At 35.2% G+C, this 14,860-nt stretch overlaps 1 protein-coding gene across 1 annotated transcript; it reads right to left on the bottom strand.

Annotated features, from left to right (window-relative positions):
- Nucleotides 1–1,111: 1,111 nt before the first annotated feature.
- LOC148205023 (long chain acyl-CoA synthetase 9, chloroplastic-like) lies at nucleotides 1,112–13,719 on the bottom strand. Its single transcript, XM_088102167.1, has 11 exons — nucleotides 13,026–13,719; nucleotides 12,033–12,113; nucleotides 11,010–11,273; nucleotides 10,417–10,548; nucleotides 10,114–10,287; nucleotides 9,523–9,752; nucleotides 6,802–6,919; nucleotides 5,724–5,855; nucleotides 5,375–5,509; nucleotides 4,647–4,853; nucleotides 1,112–1,547 (listed from the first exon to the last, which is right to left on the bottom strand). The coding sequence occupies exons 1-11, from the start codon at nucleotides 13,470–13,472 to the stop codon at nucleotides 1,380–1,382; spliced, it is 2,088 nt and encodes a 695-aa protein (XP_087958293.1). The 5' UTR covers nucleotides 13,473–13,719; the 3' UTR covers nucleotides 1,112–1,379.
- Between the last annotated feature and the right edge of the window lie 1,141 nt (nucleotides 13,720–14,860).

The following is a 14,860-nucleotide window of genomic DNA, read 5'->3' as shown; positions in this document are numbered from 1 at the left end:
TAAATTTGATGTGTTAATATTAAGTACCTTGAAAGTAATACCTAGAATGAATGTTACTTATTGAATAATTGATGTAAAACTTTTACACTTACAAAATGCATGAAAAATCAGTTGTGCCTTTAAGCATCCTATGTACTGGCCAATGTAAATACTTATAACTAACGATCATGCAAATTTCTAATTTTGTTAACTTTTAGAATAAAAGGTTCGATTGAACAAAACTAACATGGGATGAATTGATTTAAAGTTAAAAGTTCTACTTTTAAAAAAACTTTTCAATTATTTAAAACTTATTTTTATCAAACTTTAAACTTTGAACTTAATTAACTTTAAACTTTGAACTTATATTATAATTAAGGATCATGCAAATTTCTAAGTTTGTTAACTTTTAGAATAAAAGATTACGTTGAACAGAACTAATAGAGGATGAATTACTTTAAAGTTAAAGTTCTGATTTTTAAAACTTTTCAATTATCCAAAACTTATTTTTATCGGACTTTGAACTTATACTAAACTGTAATAACAAAATATCATAGTATTAAACTTTTATAAAATGTGTGAAAATTTAATCTTGTTGCAACGAAACAAAGAGAATAAGAAATAAAAACAAGTCATACAAAAATTTTAGACGGGTTCAAATCAATAATAATAAGTTGGTGAATCACTCTAAAGAGAGTGATCATAAATCACTATAAAAACAACCAAAACAATAGACTATTATAACCATAAATATAAAATGAAACATGTAATAAAACCTTTAAAATAATGAAAAATATAACCACAAGGAAAGAAAAACACTCTTGAATACCTGATGAAACACACCTTCTTTAAATAATCACGAGAAATGAAAAACCACCTCTTGAAAATCGACAAGAAACAAAAACACTTCCCTTAAAAATCCTTAAGGGATGAATCAAGAATCCTAACAACAGTAATAGCACCTTATCACACAAGAACCCTCTTGGAAGAACTTAAAGTCACTCTTTTAGCACAAAGGTTAAACCAAAGCTTACTATAGTAGTCATTTAAAATTTTTCTTCCTTCCATCTGATTTAGCGGAATCAGGATGCACCGATGGTTTATGAACAAAACACTTTTTAGAAGGGAAAAGTGGCAAACAAACATAATATACTGAGTAACTCTATAATTGGAAAATTGATACAACAATAACGTCTGATAAAAGTTCATTTTACAGTGTTACTACTTCAGTAAATTAAATTATTCAACGTATTGGCCTTCTGCACGTAATAAGCCTCACTTTGCATGATAAACTTCAAATGGAAAAAACAAAATGATTAACAAAAAAATACAAAACCCTTCTCACCTCAACCTGCCCTATGCAAATGGGAAATGCTGGTAAAAAGATTAGTGTCCTTAGCCTATGAAGCATACAACTTTGTAAGTTCCTCATTAAAAGTCTTTTTTATTGCCTCCCTCTTGAGTTTGAGAGCAGCAGTAACAAGGCCAGACTCAGGGGTCCATGGATCAGAAAGCAATTTAATTTTTGAAGGAATCTCAAATTTCTCCAGATGAGCCTTCTTTCCCTCCTGCCAATAGTTTCATTAAGAGAACTTCTATTCTTAATATTTTTCACAATATTATATACAATTACGTGAGATAAAAAAAAGGAAGAGAGAAATGAGAAATAAGATGCGCTATTTGATAGAAAGGGATTGAAAATTTGAGGTTTAAGAAAATGTTAAAGGAATATTTTAACTCGTTCACAGACTAAGATAACAAAGGAGGAACACATGGAATGTTGATTCAAAGAATGTATGTATGCATACTAGAAAAAGAGCAAACCTTTTCTTTTAATTGTGAAATTTGGGACTCACACCAAACATAACTAATAACAGGGAACTAAGTGGGATATCTTTGGTGTAACGTATGTTACAAGATATAAAATCAAGAACTAATATCAAGTTAGAAATGAACTTTACAACCTAATATAAGCCCCTTTGTCTCCTAGGGACTTTTTATAACATGCAAATTTTATACAAGTAAACATCACCAAATCTGTATAAATATATAAAAAGGATGAAACACCAGCTACATAAATCTACACGGCATGTCTTTTTAACCACATAAGCAAAATCTTATAACTTTGCCTTCCTTGGCTTTTAGGTTACTTTTATCTTGGATAATCGGCTTGTAAAGGGAGGTTTACATCCACTTATATACTTTAAACTGACTTTATCACTAGTCAATATGAGACTTTCAATACACCTCCCTCACGCCGAGATATATACATTTTGTGTGTGGGATTAGACATCAATGGATGGTTCGGTAGTGGCTCAATAGCGGGTGAAATGATATGTCCAAAAAACATAAATCTCATTACGATAGACTCTAACTTATAGCTCTGATACCATGTTAAGAAATGAACTTTAAAACTAACTCAATCCCAAAAAATCGGCTTGTAAGGTGAAAGTCAATATGAGACTTTCAATACACCTCCCTCACGCTGAGATATATACATCTTGTGTGTGGGATTAAACATCAATGGATGGTCCGATAGTGGCTCGATAGCAAGTGGAATGATATGTCCAAAAAAAACATAAATCTCATTAGGATAGGCTCTAACTTATGGCTCTGATACCATATTAAAAAATGAACTTTAAGACTAACTCAATCTCAAAAAATCGGCTTGTAAGATGAAGTTTGCACCCATATATATACTCTAAATTAGTCTTATTTCTAGTTGACGACGTAAGACTTCCAACAATAATTATTGGTTGTTTTCTTTAACCATGCAGAAATTAGAAAATGCCATCTCAATTTGATCATTCTTATTGTCATGATAAAACGCCAAATCAATGACTTGGTTTAAATAGTATAAGTCAAGGATAGAGGACAGCACAATAAAATGTAAATGTCATGGTCACAATAAACACACAATTATGACCCTTTTGTAAAAGGAGGATCACTATTTTCCAGATGATAAAAGCTTTTCAAGACATTGAACAAGATGTATCATATTCATATTCAAAAGTGGCCCTACTCTATTTATAATAAAAGAAATATAGGCTAAACCCAAAATACAAATAAGGACTAATAACAAACAAACTAAAGATAAAAGATAAAGATAAGATAAAGATAATATATCTAACACTCCCTCTCAAGTTGATGCATACAAATCGTATGTACCAAGCTTGTTACCAATTTAATCAATAAAAAATTAGTGAAAATATTTGCTTTTGCACTCAAGTGACACCAAATTGTTAATGATTTGCGAAGACGACATAAAAGATGAAATATCAACCCAAAAGACCTCCTTGAGCAACAAATATGGGAGGTTGCTCCATATAAATTTCTTTTTGCAAATTGTCGTTGAAGAATGCATTATTGACATCCAATTGATAAAGAGTGCAAACAGAGGTTAACAAACAACTAATAACAGCTGTGGAGAATAATATTAAACCGCGGTGGACAACCGCGAAACTTCGACAAAGAAGATTACCATCAATAGCAGACAACAACAAACTGTAGGGACTAAATTGTCATTAGTAATTGATAGGGGCCTGCAATGGTGGACAACAACAAACTACAAGTACTAGATTGCCATCAGTAACGGATGGTGGCCTGGAGTGGTTGACAACGATAGACTGCAGGGACTAGATTGGACCACATAGAAACAGTGAAGGTAGAAGATCTGACTCTTCAAAAGAATGGTCTTCTTTATTCATCAAAGCACCTAGAAACAGACTCTCCCAGTGGTGAACATTGGTGGACAAGGCAACAAATAGTGGACAACAATGAAAAAGACTCTAGTAGAGAACTGAAATTAGGAGAGTAGGACTGAGGTACTCAGACATAGGTTTTGAAAGATAAAATTCTTAGGACTACTAGTCGAGACAATCAAAATCGTGTTATCATTAGTCAAATCTAGAACTTCGACTATGGCAACAGAGGGTGTCGGTGACACTGACAGCGGCGGTAGACGACAGTGCTGCTGGTTGCAACAGTAGACAGCACCGCCGACAGCGGTAGGTGTCGTGACAGAGGCGACAATTTGTTTTTTCTCAAAAGAATCTTAGGCTCTAGATACCATGTTGAATATAGTGAAAAAACTATGTATGAAATTAATCTCCCTCTTGTTGAATATATACATATTTATAATAGAAGAAATATGGACTAAGTCTAAAATACAAATAAGGGATAATAACAAACTAATTAAAAATAAAAGATAAAGATAATATATCTAATACTTCTCCTCAGGCTGGTATATACAAATCGTATGTACCAAGCTTGTTGCTAATATAATCAATAAAGACATAGTGAAAATATATGCTTCTACACTCAAGTGACACCAAATTGTTAACGAATATGACATAGAAAATAAAATATCAACCCAAAAGAGAGCATGTGAAATCCAAGTTGCAACTTTTAACCATTCCAGGTTTTTCGTGTACAAAATATGGTGTTACATGATTTGTTTTCTAAATTTGCATATGTGGTTGTTTGAATACAAGACAAACCCGAGATAAATTAGGACGTAACTCTAAAGTTAATTACAAAATTTGCTTTCGTTAACTTTTAAGTCTATAATGTATTATTGATTTAGACAAGTGTACTTCCTAGAATATGACATTAATTCCTAATCATTACCAATAGATTGTTAAGAGAATTTAGGAAAGTGGGCATACCTTTACAAGTGATGCATGCACCTCCTTCACAGTTTCTTCTTTTGCACACAGATCTAAAAAATTGACATATGAAATTCCTTGTTGTGAAGCCCATTCCTCCAATGTGAACTGAGAACCCACCACAAGTGCCACACAGTAACTGTGGAAAGGGTCAGCATGGACCATAATATTGTCCACAAAGGGACTAACAATAAGAGCTGCCTCAACCTGCATTTAATAAGTTGGTCATGTAGGAAAATGTTTTAGAATGGTGCATGGTGCATGCTACAAAGTTGTTGAAAAATATGCCTAAATACCTACAACATGAAGATGGGAATTTTAATTTCTCAGAAAGGAGTAATATTTTATCAAGTTATTTTAAGCATAGGATACACTTAGAATTTGAATTTCCCGTTACACTTTTAACTCCAGTATAGTGCCAGTAACACATTCTCTAACAAACCTTTTACTATTGGCTAAATTTTCTTAAAACTACAAATTTTAATGATTCTTACTTTCACAGTAATGGATTCCGATCTTGATCCTGCAGTTTTTTAAAAGTTTTAACCAACACTGGAATGAATGTTAAAAAGAGCATGTTTGAGAGTTTATTGCTAACACTAACAACTCTAAAAATTGCTAACACTAATAACACTAAAAAGAGAGCTTAGCAATAAAAGTATTAGTGGTCCTTTCAATAACACAACTTTTCCTTAAAAAAACAAAAAAGAAGTATTATCCATATATACCTTTCCCAAGGAGACATATTCTCCATGCTGCAGTTTAACAATGTCCTTTTTACGGTCAATGATTTCAAGGCATCCATCTGGATGAAATCTGCCAATGTCACCAGTGTAAAACCACCTCATGCCTCTTTCATCAACCTTCACAACAAGTACAAATTAATCTCTTCCTCCCCCCACATAAAAAAAGTGTAACAAAATACAGACAGACATTGGACAGAAAAAATGTGTAAGATGAAATCTTTCAAATTGACTAAACAGAACTTTTATGGCAATAGTGGAAAATCGGAAGTGATACATTATCCCAGTTTTTTCTCCCCAAAGAAAAATAACAGAAAAGACCATCGATACAAACCTTGTACGATTCATTCGTTTTTTCTTCATTTTTGAAATACCCTAGAGTGACATTTGGACCACCAATTACAATTTCTCCACGGGGCATTGGTGAGTCATTTGTTAAATATCCACCTTCAGGCCAGTTGATTAGCTGTGGTAAGAAAAGCAAATGTTCATTAGAAATACTCTTTCACGGATACCAGAAAGAAAAGTAAACTGCTATGATTAGATATCTAGAGTAGAAAATACATAATGATGACTCAATCTTGAGGCCCCTTTACATTGCACCATTATACAAGGAAGATCATAGATTTTATCTATTTCTATAAAATTTTACGAGCTACAAATCACCAATGACAACAAGATTGAAGAAAAAAGGGAAATAGTTGACATTCAATACATCCACTTTAGAGTTGTGAGAAGGCCTCCACAAAGTCGTAAAGTACATAGGTCACACTTGGAAACATTCAAACAGTACTTAAAAACATTTATGGATAGATTTGAAAATATTTTCTATTTTGATATATACATATAAAGTACAAACCTCAGATAGGTTAACTTTTTTGAGTGAGTAAAACCTAGGACCTCATGCATATACATCTCAAATCTCCTACCACGGGGTCAACTCTAGTAGTTCAAATAGGATACAATAACACCAGAAACATCTTTCAAAAAACTTAAGAAAAGGTACATGCTCACAAGTTACTTAAGACTAGAGCACTAGTTAAAAATGGTAGAAAATCAATGACAACCATGGTTATAAACAAGACCTTTTGTGAAAAGAAAATGGTAAAATGAGTATAGAAAGAGAACAAGCTTCCTATTCTAGTAATTTCTCCACTTGCTAAGAAATTTTACATAACGTGACTTAACAAGATTTACTCAAGATAGGTAACCCATGCATATATACACGACCGTGTTGAATGATCACCATCAAGAATTGTTATCCGAGTATGATTGTAAGGTTTTGTATTACTTCTCCTTATTAATGTAGCAAGGTCCATGCTATGACATTACTCCCCTCCCCATAAGCAAAAATAAAAAAAAAATGTGCCATTCAAGTTGCATGAAGATAAATTGATCTAATCTATAATTACCTTAATAAATGAGCATGGAAGAGGTGGTCCAACACGACCAACAGAAGTGTCATCAACATCAGAGAATGTCCCACCAGCACAAGTCTCTGTAAGACCATATCCTTGACCGATTGGAGCACTGAATATGACCATACATATATGAAAAAATATAATAATGGAAATGCAAAAAGGCAAAAAAGCACTGGAGTAGAAACTAGTAACATTTCCTTTTGTGGAACACTCAAAAGTGAATGAAGTAATTTATCCTTTAGAAGGTCATTCCACACATAACACATACATCGAATTTTAAAAGGAAAAATGCTGGCCCACAAAAGATTCAATTTTTCTTTGTTTACGGCAACTATCAAGGTCAATTACAACTTCCAGAAGTTACGTTTGAAATTTTCATCACAAGCCTCCCTATCTAGATTACATACTCTTTCATAATATTCTGACTTGTGTTGGTTCAGATTGTTTTGGGAGAAAATATAAAACATTCGTTTCTCTAAAATAAGAAGTGAGAAATCATTACAAGGTTGATAGAACAGTATCCTAATATTTATTAAGTCTGATCCTCAAGTTGGTCCTCTAGGCTTAAAGTTCTAATGGTCAACCAGTATAGTAAAATAAATGGTCAAAACTTATCACAAGTTTCACCACACCACCTAAAACATGAACAATAATTGTTGGGTATCCAAGTGTGAGTCCAAGTCCCACATTTGATAGAATTGAGAAAGTAGGACAGTATATAAAGATAAAAGACCCATTAACCCATTGCCTTAAGGTTTTGGGTAAAGAGTGGTGTCGATCCCTTGTATAGTTGGCTCAGATGTTATTGGTGTTTGTGCAACCCACATGGAACTTCCTCCTCGATAGACCCAACAGTGGTATCAGAGCCAACAGTGGTATCAGAGCCAACAGTGGTATCAGAGCCAACAGTGGTATCAGAGCCGATGGTTTGTCTTGATGACCGGCTCGGACGAGTATAAGCAAGCTCCGTTAAGATACGGCCCTTGGAAAGGGCTACTCGCGGTTGTGGTTAGTTGGGAATGCTTCCGCTGGAGGGGGAGTCTACCTATGTGGAAGAGACTCACCCTTGAGGGGGAGATGTTGGGTATCCAAATGAGTCCAAGTCTCACATTGGATAGAATTGAGAAAGTAGAGCAGTATATAAAGATGAAAGACCCATTACCTTAAGGTTTTAGATAAAGAGTGGTGTCGATCCCTTGTATAGTTGGCTCAGATGTTATTGGTGTTTGTGTAACCCACGGGTAACCTCCTCCTCGATAGACCCAACAATAATATCTCTTCAAAGTTAAAGATAAGCTAATATTTGACATGTCTATGCATGATGCAATTTAATACAATGGTTATGTTTTGGAGAATATTTCTTTCTCTTTTGATTAGCTTGTAAAATAGGGTTTTTTTCAATCGACACTTATTTTATATGGATTTCAACTTTGGAAAGATTGGCTAGATTTGAGTTGATTTGTCTTTCATGTATAGCACGAATGGTGAGAACCAGAAAAAGAAGTCTTCAATTAAAGAAGAAATTGGAGAACAAGATCTCAAGAAGACAAATTAAAGAATATAAAAATGTAATAAATTTAGAAGAAAGTATCCCACATGAAAAACGTAGCTTGAAAATAGGCCTAGGTTAGAATAGCTTGTTTGGTTTTTAGAATAAGTCTAACCTAGGGTAGAATAAAAAAACCCTGAGTGTATATGTTAGGAGCAATCCCAAACACTCCTTAAAGGCTTGTAGTGCAATAAAAGAGCACATCCTCTTCATTTAAAATCACACCTTTTTATAATAGAATACACTTTAACTTGAAAACTTGAGAGTGAAGTTCTTTTGTGAGAAGAATGAGCTTGGTTGAGTTTTCCCAAGATCCTCTCTTCTTGTCTTCTTGGACTCTTCAAGAAGAGTCTCAAGAGACCCTCAAGGATCTTAGCCACCCTACCCGTAGACCCTAGGGTGTGTACACCTCTAATAAGAAAATTCTTGAAAAAGAAAATGAATTTTATTATTTTCTTTCATGTCTATTACATTCACCTTATCTCTATTTGTAACAATCTAATCTTCTAAAAAAGGGAAATAAGAAAACAATATACTGAAAAATAAACTAGAAGATCCTACAGATATTTTCTCTAATGAGGAAGATTCTATAGATATTTTCTCTAATTAGGAAGGTTTTCCTCTAATTACAACATAAATACTCCATCCTTCCTCACTCCTTTTCCATTTCCACTTGCACTATCATTGATTGTCTTATTCATTCCATTTCTTGCATCTAATTGTGTAATCTTGTTGAGATTCCACCCTTCTACCTTTTCCACATCCTTTAGCCATCAAGATACACCCCAAAAGCATAAACACCATTTGCCATATACACCATCCACCAACACTCACCAATACCCCATACCTAGACTATTTGGCCATTCCTTTCTGCAACAAAACCCTATAAAAAAGATGGCCAAAAAGATCCAATCATCTTCCAAGACTTTCTTGGAAGCTTGTTTCTCTTTTGTGTCTTGGGTTCTTGGGGACTTCTAGTGGACTTTCCTGGTCAGGAGCCTTGAGAGGACCTCATCATCAATGAGCTTTTGTGTTTTTGATGTTCTTGGTTTCTCTCAGGAAAATGTCTTACCCTCTACACTTTTTCACTCATTTTTATTCCAAAATAAAATTAATTTTTATTTATTTCAAAGATAATGCATACATGTAATGACAAGACTGACCCGAGACAAATGTTGATGAACTTCTGGGTATCACCAGAAAGGGGAGCACCACCAGATAGTATAAAACGGATTCGGCCGCCCAGAATAGCTCGGACCTTTTTGAACACAAGAAAATCCCAAAGAGCCTTTTCCAAACCCCAAGCTCCAAGCCAACTACCATTAACTGCTTGCATCCTCCGGGCATAGGCTAAATAAAACAATTTCTTTGGCAATCCTCCTGTTGCATTTACCTGCATTGACAAGCTTTTAAGTCCTCAATCTCACCCAACTAGACCATGTTTGGATAAACTTTTCTATAAATAGCTTTAAGAGATAAAACTAAGATAAAATGCATTGAACTTCTCAAGCTAAAATTAACTCATACAGTTTAGTTTCTCGAGAAGCTATATAAAAACTAGAACTTTTATATATGTAAAGTGTATCAGTTGATTTTGGCTAATGCAAAAAGCTCAATTCATTTTACCTTCTTTTGTATTCTTCTATATGAGCAAGAAAAGTTCATCCAAACAATGCAACTAGCTTTCTAACATACATGTACCCTTGACGTGTTCAATGTAGGAGTGCAATCACACAAGTCACAAATCAAAGTACCTTCTTGAACACTCCATCACGAACACGATCAAGAATTGCTGGTACAGCTGCCATTAGAGTTGGACTCAGTGCAGTAGCATCCCCCTTTGTTCCTTTCTTAATCTTGTTTGATGTGTCAGTAAGGGTCAAAGGAGATCCATATCCTATAGGAACTCCAACAGCTGCCATCAAATTCTAACTTGTATGCAAGTTTGTTAAAACATGAAATAAAGGAGAACAGAAGAAATTAATATGGAAATAAAATCAATGCCCTTAAAAAAGAAATATTCATAGAATGTATTCAAGAACACTGTATTCACATACCTCAGCTGCTAATTCTAAGATATGAGCCATCGGCAAGTATGCAAGATATATATCCTTGGTCCCAATATCGGGAACAATGGTCATGACAGCAGAGAGTGTAGCTAAGACATTGCCATGTGTCATCATCACACCCTGTGCAAAAGAAAGATTAAAGAAATAGCAAAATAACATTAAGGTTAAACTACTTGTTTGAGCCTAGTTGTTTCCATTTTAAGTTTTAGTCCTTGTACAAGAAAACTGAAAAGTTTAGACCACGCCTAGTTTTTTTGTGAGAGCAGATCATTTATGTGGCGGTTTCACTGTCAGAAATTGTTTTCTAATGCTAGTAAAAAGGACCAAAACTAACTTTTTGTTCGTGCACAGGAACTAAAACTTTAGTTTTCTTGAGCAGAGGCTAAAACTTAAAACGAGGGAAACTATAAGAGCAAGTGAATAACTTAACCCAGTATAAATAAGAGAATAAAAAGGGAACAAAAAGAAGCCAAGAAAACATATTTTAGACAGTCTAAAACACTGTGTAGAGCAGTCAATCAAGTAAAAGGATACAAGAAATTGAAATTGGGAGAGCTACACATCTCAAAGATGCTTCTGACCTTGGGTAATCCCGTACTTCCACTTGTATACATTATAACTGCAACATCTGCTGAAAGTGGTAAATCAGCTTCAACAGGGTTTTCTCTGCCAAGTCTCTCAACCTCAGAGAACGAAGTGATTGTCCAGTTATATGCAATAGAAGAGGCATCAGATGGGATATCATCATCCATGCAAATCACACGTTTCACTGTGTCAAGTTGTCCACTTATATTTACTAGTGTTTTCATTTCTTTTCGCCCACAAATTACTGTTGTAACCTCTGTCTGGAAAAGGTTTTTGAAAGTGAGTTCGTACCAAAACAAAGAGCACACAAACTTAAACAAGGCAAACACAAACATTTCAGCAAACCATATTAAGTTCTAGAAAGTAAAAAACAACTGTGAGAACAAGCCCTGGCTATATAAACAACTTTACGAGACAGATTCAATTTTCCGAAGCTCAATAAACTAAAAATGCTAGAACTTATTGGTTGAGGAAATGTGTGATGTTCAAGTTTGCTCACCAAAAAATTGTGGACAATAACATAGTTTATTTCTTTAGAAAACCTACAAACTAACTACAGCCTTGTGTTAGTTGCTTATATAATGCCACCTCATGATGTAGCCAAAATTTGTTTGGTGCACTGAATTGAAGAGGATTTAGAAATTGCAAGAAGCATTTTATACATTGACATTTGCTGTGAAATAGAATTGTGTTCATGACATTCTAGTACTCTACCAGATAGCCAGTCATTGATTGCTACTGTGCATTTCCTAGCAAAGTTATTAGTTAACATACATCAAAAGAGGCTGGCCATATTGCTTTAGAAATTTAATCACACCTCTTTCCTTTTTTTTCTCATATGTCATATACGTGACAAGTGCTAAAAAATTGATCCATCGTATATATACAATCAAACGTGGCAAACTCGTATTATCCAAGGGTAAGATCCACTGGATTGTGATGAGGGTATACAGCAATTAGCAGAACATCCCAGGCATAGATGTGTGAGAAATAAGAGACAAAAGAGGAGTAACAAAAACCTCATTCAATGAATATGATAAAGCTTCCTCTCCCAATGATGCATACATAGTAACTACTGTCACATTTCGCCTGAAACAACCCTGAAGAAGCAAAAAGAGGGAAAGAAAAACCATGTCAAGTTATTTCCCCCTTATTATAGGGAAGAGTTATCGGTACATATTATCCTTCCTATGCAAAGAAGTTGTTTTCACATTGCAGTTCATGACAATTGATATCAAAGTGCAACTTTACCCATGGACCAAGTGTAACCTTCTTTAAATGTCACGAAGGTGTAGTTTCTTTCTATCTTGCAAAACTTTAAAGACAGATTTTATATTTCTTAAGTAAGTTTTTCCAATCAAATTTCCCACTTGATAAATAAAAGAATGGCGATGACTCTAATGTGCAAAAAAACAATTCCAGCATTACCATAGAAGTGTGACCAGTTCGTGTGTAGTGAATGAAATAAGTAAAAATTAAATAATTGCCACCAACATTTCATCGAGTAGAAAATAAATAAATAAAAATTCACAAACATGAGGTGTTAGAATCAAAATGAAAGTGTGTTCAAGTCAATAAATTTCTGCAGATATAAAATGTCAAGCGTAAACCTATATTTTTATAATTACGTAAATCTAATCTTACTCATTTTTACACAAAACATCCTATCTTACTTAATTACTTAATAAATTTAAATATTTTCCAGAAAACTGCCTCAGATACATTTTATTTTCCATACTTTTCAATTTCGTGAACTTAATCCCATAACTTTTTGCAAAAAATTCATTTTTCTACCATCTTAATAATAGAATTTTAATTTATCCTTGAATTTAATATTTCACAAAAATCTTGATGTAACATGACACCATTGTCATAACATTTATAAGACCGACACTTTAGTATGTTATCATCACATTAATATTTCTTATCAAACAAAAGATGTTAAATAAAAGTGTACACTTAAATTCGTAGAAAAAGCAAATCCAAAAAAGAGTTTAACCAGACAGCAGAACCTGAAGAGCCATAAACCACTCTTGGCGCGTGTCAGCGAAGATGGCGGCGCGTTCCTCCCTGGCATGTCCGAGGAAGGCTAACCCGGAAGCGAAGCTCGAAACGACATCGAAGACCGTATCGTAGGAGAGCCAGCCGTAGTCTCCCAAGTGAAGCTTCTCGAACGACCTGCCGTCGGGGCTGCTCTCCACTTCCCTCGCCAGCACCACGCGCGTGCCAAGGAGGAGCCTCTCCGCATGCGTTTTGCACGCCTCTTCGAAGAGCTCTGCGAGCGTGGCAACGCCTTCCCACGCGCTCTGGACCGGTGACTCAAACCGGCTGTTTCGGACAACCAGACCGGCCTCGCCGCCGGTTTGGACCGGAACGCCGCGTCTTTTGGGAGGATTCTTGTTGCGTACGAGAAGCGTGACGAGGAGAGGGAGTATGACTCCAAAAATGTAGGGACTCATGGTGTGCGTGTGTGTGTGTGTGTGTGTGAGAGAGAGAGAGAGAGGCTTAAATTAAGTAAACGGAAGAGAAGAGAGAGAGAGAGAAGAGAGTGTAGCTTTGGGGAGAACGATGCAGTGAACGTCGTTGGAGTTTCAGTAGGGAACGAGTTCCCCAACTTGATTTGGCACAAGTGCTTTCAGATTTGTTTTGTCGTCAACTTTTCTTTTCTGTTCGTTGGTTTTCCTTGGATTAGGTTGCCAACGTGGAAACAGATGCCTACCCGCAAAAGCGGAGAATAATGGAAAGGAAATTATTATTCCACCAAATTACACTACTAAAGTCTCCAAAAATTCTTTCCTTCTTTTTTTTAATTTAATTTTTATAACATTTTTTAAAGACATATTACAGCTGTCGAATAATGACGGTAATCACGGTAATTTTTTTACACAAATTGTTTTTACGCTTCTTACGTAATTTCACTCTTTTAATATATATATATATATATATATATATATATATATATATATATATTGATTTTAGTGAGGAAAAAGTAATTAATTTGAAATAAATTAAAAATAAGAAAATTAATTGCACGTTAGAAACTGAAAATATCGGTTTTTGCACCAAACTAGGCATATTTGCCTATAATATTACCAAAATGGGCAAATTCAACCAAATTTACGAAAATGGGGAAGTCGTGGGGGGCCCAAACGACTTCAAATGAAGAAGTCGTGCCCCCCCTGCACGACTTCACACTGTTCATAGCAACAGTGTTGAAGTTGTGCACCCAAAAAACGACTTCAAGACCTTGTAATCGATTACAATGTAATGGTAATCGATTACAGAGTGTTGAAATCATGACCACCCTGCACGACTTCAAATTTGTATGCCACCAAAAGCATTGGTAATCGATTACAAAACATGTGTAATCGATTACCAGGTTGTTTTGGTGCAAGGCAGAAGAGGACGCTCGTCCAGCCAGGCAGAGAGAACGCTCGTCCAGAAAGCTAAGAGAACGTTCGTCCATCTAGCTAAGAGGACGCTCGTCGAGATGCGCTCAGTGGACGCTCGACAGGAGAATTGGACGCTCGTCCATTTTCAGTGAACGCTCGTCCACATACAGATCGTCCGCGCCCGGGCGCGATTTTTCCAGAAAGTTTCACGCAAGAGTGCTTCTTCCAACATAACCCACCTGGTAATCGATTACCAAAATGGCGTCATCGATTACCAGTACGTTTTCTGCCTTCACATTTCCAGTCTTGCAGGGGTCAAGATTTCAACATTGTGTAATCGATTACCAAAAAATGGTAATCGATTACAGGACCCAAAAGTCGTTTTTGGGGTGCACGACTTCAACACTGTTGCTATGAACAGTGTGAAGTCGTGCAGGGGGGCACGACTTCTTCAT

This window comes from Vigna umbellata, chromosome 1, assembly GCF_029865625.1.
Source record: "Vigna umbellata cultivar VRB3 chromosome 1, Vumbellata_1.0, whole genome shotgun sequence".
Lineage (NCBI taxonomy): Eukaryota > Viridiplantae > Streptophyta > Magnoliopsida > Fabales > Fabaceae > Vigna > Vigna umbellata.
This window is presented reverse-complemented; position numbering and strand designations above follow the sequence as displayed.

Coding starts and splice junctions, on each gene's coding strand:
- LOC148205023 (XM_088102167.1), bottom strand. CDS start 13,472: ATGAGTCCCTACATTTTTGGAGTCATACTCCCTCTCCTCGTCACGCTT. Junction 10,288..10,416: donor TCTTAGAATTAGCAGCTGAG/GTATGTGAATAC, acceptor CATACAAGTTAG/AATTTGATGGCAGCTGTTGG. Junction 6,920..9,522: donor TTCATCAACATTTGTCTCGG/GTCAGTCTTGTC, acceptor GGTCATATTCAG/TGCTCCAATCGGTCAAGGAT.